This window comes from Pyxicephalus adspersus, chromosome 7 (assembly GCF_032062135.1).
Source record: "Pyxicephalus adspersus chromosome 7, UCB_Pads_2.0, whole genome shotgun sequence".
NCBI lineage: Eukaryota > Metazoa > Chordata > Amphibia > Anura > Pyxicephalidae > Pyxicephalus > Pyxicephalus adspersus.
Window position 1 is genome coordinate 78,115,481 of NC_092864.1, and position 16,067 is coordinate 78,131,547.

Consider the following 16,067-nt stretch of genomic DNA (forward strand, 5'->3'; position numbering starts at 1 on the left):
GTGCCGCTATGTCGTTCTCCCCCTCCCCTCTGCATAGAGCAGAATGGTGCTCAGATCCACAGACGATGGGCGACGAACGATCGTAATGCAAGGGATCATGAAAGATCCTTTCCAACTACAATAATTGCAGGTGTGTATGAATCTTTAGAAGTTTGAAACAGGCTGCCTGACCAGATAGCAGCTCTAAAGATGGCCATTGCTGCCATCAGTGTTCTTTGGAGATCTGAGGAAGCTGTTGCTTGAATAACGTCTCAGCTTCTGGAGTAATTTTGTAGGAAAAACCCTGAATCCAGTATACAGTATAACTAAAGTATAGTTTCCCTTACTTCAGATCTAAGTTGCAGAACTCCATACAAGGTTAATAAATTGAGTGAAGGTAGACCCCACTCACTCGGCACGTTCAGGGGGCTGCAGACCTTGATTCTGTGGCAGTTCTGCTTTGGAAACATTGTACATTAGCATATTTTTCTTTAAACATACCATTTTCTTTTTGTTTAACCCTATCCCAAGTTAGCCATTTTCTCTTCCTCTTTCAAATTTTTTAAGTGTATCCCTATCTCTTGCCATATCTTCACCTTGTTTGGACAATTGAATCAAGTCCCTAACCCATGTGGGACCTGTCCCAGAATCAACGAGACCAACTAGGATCAATCCCTGTGTTAAGTTCTTGGGTTTTTACACCCGCTGTGCCCAATATTAGGGGTTCCCGCCATCCCACATCCACATCTCCGCATATATTAGGCTGACACTTCCAGTGGTGAAGCATAGGGCATAGGGAGGACTAAAGGGTTGTGAGATGAAGGGACCCCAAACAAATGTTAAAACCATGAAAAGAAAACATGAGGTAGAGGGATTTATTTCTCTCATGGTTACTAAAGCAAACAAAATGGATGATGAACACTAAGAATGTGTTTTACAATTGTGATTCGACTTTGCTGAAATTTTGTTAAATGTCCACTTATTAGAAAGAAGGACCTATAATATGACAATTTATTATTTTAAAATACAGGTTACATGCTACAAAACATAATATAGAAAAATACTGATTCATATATAATTAAGAGGGCATTTTTGGACTATAAATAACAATTGCCACAATGCTGCCTAATCCTCAGCTTTGAACTAGGAAGCCCCATTTCAGCTAGAGGAAGTCAGCAATAATGTGAACTCCAAAGAGCCTCTGGAACATTGCATGCTTTTCTCTTCTGACTCCTATTTTATTAAACAGAATTGACAATATATATTCACCATCACTCTTCTCCATGACTTCCTTCTGACATGTATCCTGGACGTTGACTGTACAGTTAACAATAAATTCTGGAGAGGAGCAGTCATCTGCCTGGAATTCTTCACATTGGTAGCACTGGATTTGTAGAGCAAGCCCTACAAGAAAGAAATGTTGGTCAGATACGTTCAAGAGAAAGGTGATCAAAAAAAGTCAAATTTAAAATTAAACTTGGCCATAATTATGACCTGAACATACTTATTGAAACATGTTGATGTAGATGGCACTGTGTGCCACCTTATCGAATATATTTCTGACCTTTAAGGGCCATTGGGGTTTCAAGCATCTTTACAGATTATCTTTACGTTATGTAGAGGTCCCCGGTTGCCAGTAGTGGTTATTGTTAAGAATGCCGCATGGCTCAAGAGCTAAAAGCCTTTAGGAGGAATGCAGCTTGTTGCATTAAATGTTGTTAGTTCTTGGGAATAGAAGCAGTTGCTGATGAGATTTTTTTATCAGATATCTATCTTTTTGTTGGCTGTTGACTAAATAATTGCTTGTTTCACAGCTCTGTGACTGGGGTTAGAAAGCCTATAAGTGTATAAAAAATTTGTATACAGCTCTTTACTGGTAGGTATTATGGGCAGTGATGGAATGGTCAATGCAAGTACACAAATAACCAATCCGGAAGTACAACTACAAAGAACGCTAAATTAAAAAATAAATAAAACTAACGCCAACACAGCATAATTCAAAATAAAAAAAAACGCATCCTCTAAATATTGTGGGAACAGGTTGTCAGTATGGTCCATAACATAAGACAGCAGACTTCCAGATAAAATTGAATGCAGGCTCCAGCCCGTATCTTTATTGCAGCAATGTCAGCAAATTAAAACAAACAACAAAACAGTGGGTCGGCTGAGCAAATAACTGGCTCACTCAAGTCATTTTCTATATAATACAGCAGACTTAGCGCAAGGTTTGTCCTGGAGCTCTGTTCCCGCACAATTGTGGGAATACACTGCGCTCCTGACAGCATAATGCTGCCTGAATGAATTCCACCTCCACAGGTGGAAACACAGACATTTCCCTTGTAAATCTCCAGGACCCTAAAAGTAAACCAAACTGAAAGTCAGACAACACATCTACTGGAGCCAAAAAACATGTAATACCTTTGCCTGGGTGGTGAATACACCCGATCCAATACTTTCCAAAAAAGATTTTGGCACTCACTCACAATATATTCTTTACTTTGTTATAGAATAGGTTTTTGCTTAGGCAGATTACAACCAGAATTACACTACCCTTTTTTAACCCCCCCAAAAATTTTTTTTTACCTTTTATAAAAGGGTTGTCTACTCTTTTATGTAGGGTAAAAAGTTTAGTTTTGGTCCACTTTAACTACTACGTACTTTGCCTAATAAAACCTAAACCTTAGATTGCCTAACACCTGCTGGTCTGTGTTTGGATGTGTGACAGCAATTCTGTGGATTCTCGGTGCATATATAGTGCATTGAATGAATAAAAGAAATCAGTAAATAACTGCAGGTTATAGCATTGAGAGAAAACACTACAATGTACTATGCCTAACAGCACCTAATGTATAAACTTTTTCTGTAATGTTTTCACTCATTCATGTGACTTTCTAAAAAAAACTGAAAATACTCCTGCATTTTGTACCCCTGGGGTAACTTAGTTACTTCCTCTAATCATCATAGAAATTGTCATCAAAGCAATCGTGGATTGTGCCCGAAAATTTATTGGTGCAGTTTGGTCTGGACCTCCAGCAGAGGTTCTGAGTCTGTCAACAGTAGAGTCAGAAATACACTAGTCAATATCTGCACAACAGTGTAAATGATTGATAACTTCCTGTTATCAATTTTTTTGTCTGGATTACCAACATTTAATTTCTTTTGGATTTCAGCAAAAATCTGTAAAAATATTGATCAGACATAGTGCTGCTGTTTAGTTTTAGGTGCAGAACCGATTCAAACATCTGGAATTACTAAATGTTCGGAAGCCAATGAAAACAAGCCAGTTGATTTTTATTTGGTTACAACAGCAATGGATAAAAACAATGGGCTCTAAGTTCCATACTGTCCTCATACTATATAATGACTGTTGCTCTCCCCAAAGTGATTCCACGTTCCCAACCAACTTGATCATCTAAAGAAAAGGTATTCTCATGTAAGTGACACTTACCTTGGCCAGAAAGGACCCCCAGCACCGTAATCCCTCATCTTCTACTCCGTTGCACCATTTGGTCTTTTTCTGGGCATGAGCAGCTCAGTGTATGCACAGCAAACAATGCTGGTGGGTGAATTAAACTTGCCTGTCAGCCCTTTTTATAAATTGAGACTTAAGCTCCTCATTCAGTGAATTAAACATGTTGGGACGTGTTATATAAATATGTGAACTGACGTTGTTACTTAGATTGATGACAAACAATGTTCAGTATTGCTGAAAAAGTCCCACAGATACCAACAGCTACCACAACCTGGTTACACAAGAAGCTTGCTGATGGTCAGTCAGCTGGACCTTTGTACCAAGCTAATTGTTATCACCGGAGCTAAGACAATTTGCTTTGTTCATCTTTATTGCCATCTATATTTGCTGGATTATATTCTACTAAACCTCTGATCATATATTTGTTACTGCTGAAATATTTTGAGAAAATTAAAAAAAAACATACCAGGTGCCATCTTGTGGAAGATTGCAGTCTGCATATTGTAATTTTGCATATACAAGTTTAACTGGAAGCACATTGCAAACCATAGAATCCTGACACAGAGGAAGTAAAATACTTACTGTTGCCAGGAACACAACTAGAAACTGTCAAATCCTTCTATTATTATAAACAGGTAATAAATGGAAAATGAAGTCTGAACTTCCATGAATGTATATGGTGTGGCAAACACACCTCTGTGAGGAGCTGCTCTAACTTCTGACAATGAAAATATAGAAAATGATGATTTTTATTGTGTTCAATCACATTGGCCTGATGTTGTAAGTATACAACTTCTGGAACTGAAAGAAGAGGTGCCTAACATAGGAGGCCTAACAAGGACTTACCTGCTGTGCATATGATCTAATTAAAGGAAGATGACACACTCCCCTACCACACCTTCAGTAATATGTAAGTAAAGGACACACACCCCACCACACCTCCAGCCATGTGTAAGTAAAGACACACCCTCACCACACCTCCACTAATGTGTAAGTAAAGGACACACCCCACCACACTTCCAGCCATGTGTAAGTAAAGGACACACCCCCACCACATCTAAAGTCATGTGTAAGTAAAGGACACACCCCCACCACATCAACAGCCATGTGTAAGTAAAGAACACATCCCCACCAGGTCTCCAGTCATGTGTAAGTAAAGAACACACACCACCACGTCTCCAGCCACGTGTAAGTAAAGGACACACCCCATCACACCTCCAGTCAGGTGTAAGTAAAGGACACACCTCCACCACATCTCCAGCCATGTGTGTGTAAAGAACACATCCCCACCACATCTCCAGTCATGTGTAAGTAAAAGACACACCCCCACCATACCTCCAGCCATGTGTAAGTAAACGACACACCTTCACCACACCCCTAGTCATGTGTAAGTAAAGGCCACACCCTCACCATACCTCCAGTAATGTGTAAGTAAAAGACACACACCAACACACCTCCAGCCATGTGTAAGTAAAGGACACACCCTAACACAACTCCAGTAATGTGTAATTAAAAGACAAACCCCAACACAACTCCAGCCCTGTGTAAATAAAGGACACACCCGTCACCACACCTCCAGTAATGTGTAAGTAAAGGACACACCCCCACCACACCTCCAGCCATGTGTAAGTATAAGACTCACCCCCACCATACCTCAAGTAATGTGTAAGTAAAGACACACCCCTCACCACACCTCCAGTCATGTGTAAGTAAAGGACATACCCCCACCACATCTCCAGTCATGTGTAAGTAAAAGACACAACCCAACACACTTCCAGCCATGTGTAAGTAAAGGACAAACTCCCACCACACCTCCCGCCATGTGTAAGTAAAGGACATACCCCCACCACATCTCCAGCCATGTGTAAGTAAAAGACACAACCCAACACACTTCCAGCCATGTGTAAGTAAAGGACAAACTCCCACCACACCTCCCGCCATGTGTAAGGAGAGGACACACCCCCACCACGTCTCCAGCAATGTGTAAGTAAAGGACACACCCCACCACACCTCCAATGTGTACTTACACATTGCTGGAAGTGTGGTGGGGTTGTGTCCTTTACTTACACATTGCTGGAGGTGTGGTGAGGGTGTGTCCTGTACTTACACATGGCTGGAGGTGTAATGGGGGGTATCCTTGACTTACACATGGCTGGAGACATGGTGGGGGTGTGTCCTTTACTTTCATATGACTGGATGTGGTGGGAGTTTGTCCATTACTTACACATGGCTAGAGGTGTGTTGGGTTGTTACCTTTACTTACACATTACTGGAGGTATGGTCCTTTATTTACACATGACTGGAGGTGTGGTGAGGGGTGTGTCTTTTAGGACACACCCCCACCACATTTTCGGTAATGTGTAAGTAAAAGACACGCCCCCACCACACGTCCAGTAATGTGTAAGTAAAGGACACAGCCCACCCCTTCCAGCTATGTGTAAGTAAAGGACACACCCCCACCACACCTCCAGTCATGTGTAAGCAAGGGACACACCTCCACCACACTTCTCACCATGTGTAAGTAAAGGACACACCGCCACCACACCTCCAGTCATGTGTAGGCAAGGGACACACCCCCACCACACTTCCAGCCATGTGTAAGTAAAGGACACACTCCCACCACATCTCCAGTCATGTGTAAGTAAAGAACACATCCCCACCACGTCTCCAGCCATGTGTAAGAAAAGGACACACCCCATCACACCTCCAGTCATGTGTAAACAAGGGAAACACCCCCACCACACCTCCAGCCATGTGTAAGTAAAGGACACACCCCCACCAAATCTCCAGTCATGTGTAAGTAAAAGACACACCCCAACACACCTCCAGCCATTTGTAAGTAAAGGACACACCTCCACCACACCTCCAGTCATGAGTAAGTAAGGGACACACCCCCACCACACCTCCAGCAATGTGTAAGTACACATTGGAGGTGTGGTGGGGGTGTGTCCTTTACTTACACATGGCTGGAGACGTGGTGGAGGTGTGTCCTTTACCTACACATGACTTAAGGTGTGGTGGGGGGTGTCCTTTACTTACACTTTGCTGGAGGTGTGTTGGGGTGTGTCTTTTAATTACACATTACTGGAGGTGTGTTGGGGTGTGTCCTTTACTTACACATGGCTGGGGGTGTGGTGGGGGTGTGTCCTTTAAGTAAAGGACACACCACACCTCTAGCAATGTGTAAGTAAAGGACACACCCCCACCACATCACCAGTCATGTGTAAGTAAAGAACACATCTCCACCACGTCTTCAGCCATGTGTACCAACTCGATAAGGAGAAAATAAAGAAAAAACATCCCTACATCCTCCATTTACAGGAAGCTTTATGAAAACCAACAATATTGTTTTTGAAGTCTGGAGTGGGGGTATTTATGATGACTTCCAGGTAGTACACTATGATAAATAGGAATAGTGCTAAGCCATGGGTGCATGAGGTTGTTAAGCACTTAGGATAAAAGGTACCTGGCACATTATGATGGATGCACATGGTGAGATAACTGGTGATGGTGGATTGATGCTGGTAGCATTTGTAAACACTAATGAAGAAAATGTTAAAGGTGTCAATATGATGACCAGATATTAGGTGATAATTGATAAATTTGGGGGTAGAGAAAGATTGCTGGTAGCAAGGGCAATGCTGCTAGTCCTAATGCAGAACTAAACTTAGTAAAACAAGTAAAAGTAAAACAAATTTATTACTGCCTGTTCACAATCCTTGCATGTACAGCTCTGTGATTTTGTAGTGGCAAGATCAAATAAGGCAGTGATGGTAGAAGTGAAGGTGCAGGAAACAGTAACAATGTTCAGGCTGATGAAGGTGGCAATGGTACTTTATTGGTAGACTTTATTGGAGACCTGCTCGCTGCAGAACTGCTTTTCCTCCCATATAAATGAATGCATTAAAAACAGGAAGGAATTCAAATGCACATGCAATGGATTTTAAATGATTTCATAAGCATCTAAAACTAACCAATGTTAAAAGTGATAATGGTTTAAGGAGCAGCTGTTGTAGTATTAATGAAGAAAGCAATAGTAGAGATGGAGATATGATGACAGTAGTGATGGTGGTATTGAGGAAGTGAGTAATTATACAAATGTGGATAATGTGGATAATGTGGGCAATGTGGGCAGCACAGTGGCTCAGGGGTTAGAACTTTGCACCGCTAGGTCCTAGGTTCAAATCCCAGCCAGGACACTATCTGCATGGAGTTTGTGGGTTCTTCTCATGTTTGCGTGGGTTTCCTCCAGGTACTCCGGTTTCCTCCCACATCCCAAAAACATCCAGTTAGCTTATTTGGCTTCCCCCTAAAATTGACCCTAGACTACATTAGTGAGTTATGACTATAGTAGGGACATTAGATTGTGAGCTCCATTGAGGGACAGTTAGTGACATGACTATGGACTTTGTGCAGCGCTGTGTAAGATAATGACGCTATATAAATACTGTGTAATATTATTATTGTCATAGTAGTGGTGCTGATATTGAGGAAAGAAGAGATAGTATATTATATGTGGTGGAGGAGGCCATCGCTGATAGATGTAGAAATACAGTTAAAGCAGTTGTTGTAGTAATAATGAAGAAAGCAATAGTAGAGTAGAATAGTAAACACCTTCAACACTACACAATGAGGCCAGTTGAATGATACTAACTTTTACATACCATGACTGTCATAAATAAGACCTTTTACAATCAGACAAAAGGTACAATAAGATAAATGAGGACTGATCAATATATAAATACCCATTAAAATAGAGACACATTAAAGGGTACACTGAGGTGCCTCTCACAGTTTTATCTGTCTGTCACCATTACAGCATTGCTCTAGTCACCATTAACAACATTACTAGTAAAAGGGTCAGTACCGATTAGCACACAACAAAGAGCAAAAGAAAATTGTGATGGGAAACAGAGAACCTGAAGAAAATAAAGGTAAATGACATGAAAGGCACAAAGTGACCAATAATCACAGCCACCTATCGTTTCTTTCTGATCCTGTTCCTTCTCTGTGCCCTGGACCATTTACTGCAAAGGTACTAATGGACTCCTAATAACAGTCTGCGGCTCCCACTAAGGAAAAAGAGGCACTACAGGCACCCACACATAATGCTGAAAGACCGACATAGAGAAGGAATTGAGTGCTAGAGACGGCAGCCAAAGAACAATGTGAGCATCATGAGGACTTTGGGTTACAGACTTCAATACAAAGACAGTTCCAGAAATGAAAGTGAGTAAGATGGTAAAATTATGGGAGAGACAACATGATCGAGAAACTATGGGAATAAAAAACAAGAAAAAAAAAGATAATTGGAAATAACATACGAAAACCTAGGAGAGCGGAAACTATGGAGAACATGTGAAAGAAACCCTATGCAAGTGTGAGAGACAGAAGGAGTAAAGGCAAAAACAGAAACCGCTAGAAAAAACATATGAGAGAGAAAGAAACAATGAGAGAGCAAAAGAAATAATGAAAAAAATTTAGAGTGAGGCCACTAGAGAGAAGAGAAGTGAGAGGTTACAAGTGGAAGAGAGACAGAAGGAGAGAACCTAAAAAGGAAACCACTGGAAAAACATATGAGTAACTATGAAAAATACAAAGAGAACATAACAATAGGACAGCTAGAGAGAAGAGAGAGATTACAAAGGTAGTGAGACTAAATAAGATTAATTGGAATATAGACCACCTGAGAAAAAATATGAGATTAAAAAAGAGAACATAAAATAGAGATCACATAGAGAAAAAAATAGAGATTGGGAGACAGAAAGGTACGGTAGATGCACAGTAGAGGTAGACAGGCAAAATGCACTAGACAAGTATGGGGAAGACAGAGTAAGACATTTTAGAAAGAAGCAGACAGGAATATTTTCAAATGAGAGCAGTGACATAGGGCTAAAAGAACCTGGCTTGGCATAGCTGTAAAATAAACTAATTTTTTTTTTATTCTGATAGTAGAAAAACTCTAGCAAATACTACTGACACCAGGTGCCATGAAGATAGCAAAGTGCACGATGGTTGTAAAACCATGACACACAAGATAAAAAACAAAAACAGGACAAATAAGACTGCAGATGTAGAACAAGAAGGAGGCAGAAGGATGAAAATATTGGGAACACAAAGGGATTAGAAATGAGGGTACAAAATCTGATGGAGTTGCAAAAGGATATGTTTATGGGATACTGAGAATAGAATGGGTTTTCCTAGTGAGAAAAGAATGGAGATACAGAGAAGCAAGAATAGAGTATAGAAAGAATAGAGAAGAGTAGAGGAAAGAAGAGACAAGGTACTGCGGTGATAATTGGGAAAAGTAACAGAAGTTATCAAGGTACAAAGTAAGAAGAGATGGGGGTACAGTGTGTGTGAAAATTTGAGGGTACAGAGAAAGAAGAGATTGGTCATAAGAGGGATGGGTTACAGGGAAATGGAATATAGAGGTAGAGAGCGAAGAGGGATCGGTGTACAGGGAAAGGGGATGTGGGGATACCAACAGAGGACATAGGGTACAGAGAAAGGAGATATTGTAGCACAGATTGAGGAGATATGTGGTGAAGAGAAAATATTGTACAGAAAAGATTTTGGCGTAAAATAGAAAGAGAAATGGGGCACAAATAGAAAAGAGATGGAGGTACAGATGAAAAGGTGAAGGAAAAAAACGATGATGCATGGTGTACATAGTTTATTCTAAGGACAGCAAACAGAGATGGGGTCACAGAGAGGTGAAATGGGGACGTTCAAACCAGAACAAGAGAAGCATACAGAAAAGAGGTGGGGTAGAAACAGGGGTCAGATGGGGTACAGAGCAGAAGCACATTAAAGAAAGACAGGAGGGGAGAGACTAATTTACAAAGAAAGGAGGGATGGGATGCTAAGAAAGAGGGATACAAAGAGAAGATATAAAAATAAAGACTGAGTGGGGGGGGGGGGGGGGGCAGAGACAAGAAATGAGGAATATAAAGAGGCACATCAGAAGCAATACATAAAGAAAGTAAATATATAGGGATAAGAAGAAGAGACATGAGAATGGGGAGATGTTGGGTATAGAGAAGAGATTGGAAAACAGAAAGGGAAGAAACAGATACATAGTTACATAGTAGGTTAGGTTGAAAAAAGACATAAGTCCATCAAGTTCAACCATTAGGGAAATAAACATATTGCAGATATAAAATCCTATATGACAAAACTGGTCCAAAGGAAGGCAAAAAAAAAACAAAAACCCTGGTATAATTTGTTTCATTGTTTCAACGGGAAAAAATTCCTTCCTGATTCCATGAGGCAATCATATGTTCCCTGGATCAACAGTCTCTGTTATTTTTACTTTAAAGCCTTAATACCCAGTTACATTCTGTGCTTCTAGAAAAACATCCAGCTTTTTCATAAAGCAATCTTTAGAACTTGCTGCAACTACTTCCTGAGGGAGCCGATTCCACATTTTCACAAACCTTACAGTGAAGAATCCCTTCCTTAGCCGGAGCTTAAACTTCTTTTCCTCCAGATGCAAAGAGTGGCCTCTTGTTCTTTGTAATGATATCAAAGTGAATAATGGGGAAGAGAGTTCTCTATATGGAGCGTTTATATATTTATACAGGGTGATCATATCCCCCCTTACACGTCTCTTCTCAAGGGAGAATAGATTCAGTTCAGCTAATCTCTCCTCATAGCGGAGCTCCTCCATTGCTTTTATTAGTTTATTTGCCCTTCTCTGCACTCTAATTCCACAATGTTCTTTTTGTGAACTGGTGCCCAAAACTGGACTGCATATTCCAGATGTGGTGTGACCAATGCTTTGTACAGGATTATGTCTCCATCTCTGCAGTCTATTCCTCTTTTATTACAAGAAAGTTTAGCTAGCTAGCTTTAGATATTGCAGCTTGGCATTGCATGCTGTTATTAAGTCTATGATCTACCATAACCCCCAGATCCTTTTCCATTTCTGACGCCCCCAAATGTATTCCCCCCAGACAGTATGAAGCATGCATAAAGTAAAGGGATTCATAAAGTAGTACAATTATGATGGAAATAAAAAAAAAGAAAAAGAGGGAAGCAGAAAGATAAGATGGAGATTCAAAGAAGAGATATGGGGTTTCAAGCAAAAGATGTGGTGTACATGCAAAAAAAAAAAAAAAAAAAATAGGATAGGCGTAGGTACACTGAAAAAAAAGTTGGAATATGAAGATATCCAGAAAAAAAATGGTGTACACTGTGGTTAGGTGAAAGTACCCTGAAATAAGAAATGGGGAACAAAGGTTTTAGGTAGAAGTGCCAAGACAAAAGAGATTAAATACGTTGGTGTTAGGGAGAGATACTTAGAATTAGGAGATGGGGTATACAGTGGTTAGGTGGAAGTGCCCAGAAATAGGGGATGGGGTACAAAAAGAATAAATGGAGGTAACCAGAAATAACAGATGATGTGCACAAGGGATAGGTGGAGGTACCTGGAAATAACAGATGGGGCAAACAGAAGTTAGGGGGAAGTACCCAGAAATAGGGACAGCCACTGGAAGGCATCTGGAACACAGAGTTTGGGAAAGTACCCAGAAATAAAATAGGGGTACATAGTGGTTAGTTTGAGGAGCCCAAGAATTAGGAGATGGGTTACACAGAGGTTAGGTGTAAGTACTACAAGGAAAGTTAAGTGAGGGAATAGAGAGAGGAGAAAAAGAGGCATGAAATGAAGAGAGAGGAGAAAGAGAGTAGACATAAAAGATCAATAAGAATTTTTGTTTTGGCTAAGGAATGGGAATATATCAGAAACCAGAGGCTATGAGAGGGAGCGGTTATAGCAGAGCAGAAATGGGGTTCCAGTCATTTGGGGTCTTTTAGCTTCCAGGAGTTTTGTTGAAATGGAGCTGATCAAGGTAGTATCCAGGTGATGATCGGGGTATAGAATACCAGGGTAGTGACTCAGTGGCCAGACACTAATCGGGAGATGATTGAAGGTATGGTGGTCGAGCAGTAATCGGGTGATGATCAGGGTAATGACAGGGAGATGTCTGGCAAATCACTGGTTGTAGGATAAGAACCGGGATTATTATCGGAACAATAGGATGGTGGTGGGGTAATCGGGAAGTGATAGGATCAATAGACTAGTGGTGGGTAATAGACGGGAAATAACCGGGGCGACAAGTAAACTGGTGGTCGAACAGACAGCAAGTGGCTGGCGGTGATTAGGGTAGGTACGTACCTGTTCCTAGCAGCCCCCAGCAGCAGCACACCACGCATATCAGCTGGATCCACATGCTGTATCTGGGCTTGGAAGAGATCCCGGGGGGTCTCCGCTCCTCTCCGCCGTTCTGAGCATCTCCGGCTCCAAAATCACCACCAACGAGGCCCCGCCCACCGGCCTCCCGGGCTCCGCCTCCTCACTCCATCACACTCTGCTGCTGCCTTCATTCCCCATTACCAGATCTTATTCCGTATTTCTTCAATTCCAATCCTCATCCCAAACTGATACCCCAACCACAGCTCATACCTTCTCCATGCTTCCCCTCCAACCCATACACCAAGCATACCTCCTAGCTCATCCATATCCAATGCCTGTTCCATACTAGATCATAACTTCTTTAAAAATACCTCATGTCCTATACATAAGCCCTACCACCTATATAAAACCCGTCAAGAACATACCAAATAATTGAATACTTCTTCATCATACACTACATCCACCACACCCTGACACTTTTAAAGTTCCTTCTATCATATCTCACTTTTATATCGCTGTCTATATGGTACACCATCACATGACATCCCTATATTGGTATATCTCCCATATTACTCCATATAGGAATTCTTTCAAACCAATTTCCAGCATCCCATTCTTCATACCTCTATACCACCTACTTCCCACCCCTCCTTCTTCCCTCAATACCTCATATCTGATCAATACCTCCAGTTTCCAGTATCCTATACTTCATATCTCTACAGCACCTACTTCCCACACCTCCTTCTTCCCACAATACCTCATATCGATCAATACCTCATGTTTCCAGCATCTCATTCTTCATACCTCCATACCACCTACTTCCCGCATTCCCTTTATTCCTCACTACCTCATACCTGATCAATACCCCCAATTTCCATCATCCAATTCTTCATACCTCTACCACCTACATCCCACACCTCCTTCTTCCTTTAATATTTAGATAGTATAGTATAAAGATAATAGGAATGGGACGCTGGAAATTGGAGGTATTGATTAGTCAATACCTCCAATTTCCAGCATCCCATTCATCATACCTCTATACCACTTACTTCCACACATCCTACCACCCACAATAACTCAAATCTGATCAATACCTCCAATTTCCAGCATCCCATTCCTATTTCCTCTATACATCTACTTCCAACATCCCCTTCTTTCCTCAATACCTAATGTTTGAGCAATACCTCCATATTGCAACCTCCCATTCTTATTACTTCTATACCACCTAGTTCCCACACCTCCTTCTTTCCTCAAAACCTCATATTTAATTAATAACCCCAATTTCCAGCATCCCATTCTTGATACCTCTATACCACCTACTTCCAAACCTCCTAACTCCATGAATACCTCATATCTAAATAAAACATCCAATTTCCAGCATCCCATTCTTCATACTTTAATAACACCTTCTTCCCACACCTTCTTCCTCCCTCACTATATCAAATCTGATCAATACTTCCAATTTCCAGCATCCAATTCTTAATACCTCTATACCACCTATTTACCACAACTCCCTACCTCCCTCAATACCTCATATATGATCAATAACTCAAATTTCCAGCATTCCATTTATCAAACCCCTATACTACCAACTTCACGCACCTCCTACCACCCTCAAAACCTCATACCTGATCAAAATCTCCTATTTCCAGCATCCCATTCTTCATCCATCTATACCATCTACTTCCCACATTCCCTTCTTCCCTCAGTACCTCAGATCTGATCAATATCTCCAATTTCCAGCATCCCATTCATCATACCTCTATACCATCTAGTTCTGACACCTCCTTCTTCCCTCAATACCTCATACCTGATCAATAACTCCAATTTCCAGCATCACATTCTTCATACTACTTTACCATCTACTTCCCACATCCCCTTCTTCCCTCAACACCTCATATCTGATCAATGCCCCCAATTTCCATCATCCCATTCTTCAAACCTCTATACCACCTACTTCCCACACATCCTTCTTCCTTCAATATCTAAAATCAGATCAATAGCTGCAATTTCAAGCATCCCATTCTTATTACCTGTATACCATCTACTTCCCAAATCCTCTTCTTCCCTCAATACCTAATATCTGATCAATACCTCAAATTTCAAGCATCCCATTCTCATTACTACTTCCGACACCCTGTTTCTTCCTCAATACCTCATTTCTGATCAATACCTCAAATTTCCAGCATCCCATTTATCATACCTATCTATATACCCCCTACTTCCCATTTCCCCTTTTTCCCTCAATACCTAATATCTGAGCAATACCTCCAATTTTTAGCATCCCATTCTTATTACCTCAATTTAATTTACTTTCCACATTCCTTTCTTCCCTCAATACCTAATATCTGATGAATACCTCAAATTTTCAGGATACCATTCTTGTTACCTCTATATAATCTACTTTCCACACCTCCCTCTTCACTTAATACTTCAATTTTGACCAATACCTCCAATCTCCAGCATCCCTATTCTCATACCTCTACACCAACTACTTCTCACATCCCCTTCTTCCCTCAATAGCTCATATCTGATCAAAACCATCAATTTTCAGCATCCCATTCCTCATACCTCTATATGATATTCTTGCCATGTCTCCTTCTTCCCGTAATACCTCAAATCTGATCAGTACTTCCAATTTACAGCATTCTATTCTTCATAAATCTATACCAACTACTTCCCCCATATCCTTTTTTCCTCAATACCTCATATCTGATTAAAACTTTCAATTTTCAGCATCCCATTCTTATTATCTCTAAACTACCTACTTCTGACACCTCCTTCTTCCCTCAAAATCTCATATCAGAATAATACCTCCAATTTCTAGCATTCCATTCTTCATATACCACCTACTTCCTACTTCCCACTTCCCCTTCTCCCTCAATACCTAATATCTGAGCAATACCTCAAATTTTCAGCATCCCATTCATGTTACCTCTGTATAATTTATATAATCTACTATCCACACCTCCTTCTTCTCTCAGTACCTCATATCTGATCAGTACCTCCAAAATCCAGCATCCCATTCTTCATAAATCTATACCAACTACTTCCCTCATATCCTTCTTCCCTCAAGATCTCATATCTGATCAATACCTCCAAATTCAAGCATCCCATTGTTCACACTTCTATACCATCTAGTTCCAACATCCCCTTCGTCCCCAAATTTCTCATATCTGATCAATACGTCTAATTTCCAGCATCCCATTCTTATTACCTCTATACAACTTACTTCCCACGCCGCCGTCTTCCCTCGATACCTCATATCTAATTAAAAACTCCATTTTCCAGCATCCCAGTCCTAATACCTCTTTACCACCTTATTCCAACGCCTCCTTCCTCCCTCAATACCTAGAATCTGACCAATACCTCCAAATTCAAGCATCCCATTCCTCTATACCTCTATACTACTTCCTT

At 40.8% G+C, this 16,067-nt stretch overlaps 1 protein-coding gene across 1 annotated transcript in view; it reads right to left on the bottom strand.

Moving 5' to 3' along the window:
* Positions 1-12,778, bottom strand: part of LYPD1 (LY6/PLAUR domain containing 1) — a 28,758-nt gene extending 15,980 nt beyond the window's left edge. Inside the window, exons 1-2 of the mRNA XM_072419016.1 lie at positions 12,633-12,778; positions 1,249-1,383 (exon numbers count right to left, since the gene is read on the bottom strand). Of these exons, the coding sequence (XP_072275117.1) occupies positions 1,249-1,383; positions 12,633-12,687 (190 nt within the window). The 5' untranslated portion in view covers positions 12,688-12,778. The remainder of the gene's footprint in view (positions 1-1,248; positions 1,384-12,632) is intronic.
* Positions 12,779-16,067: the final 3,289 nt, after the last annotated feature.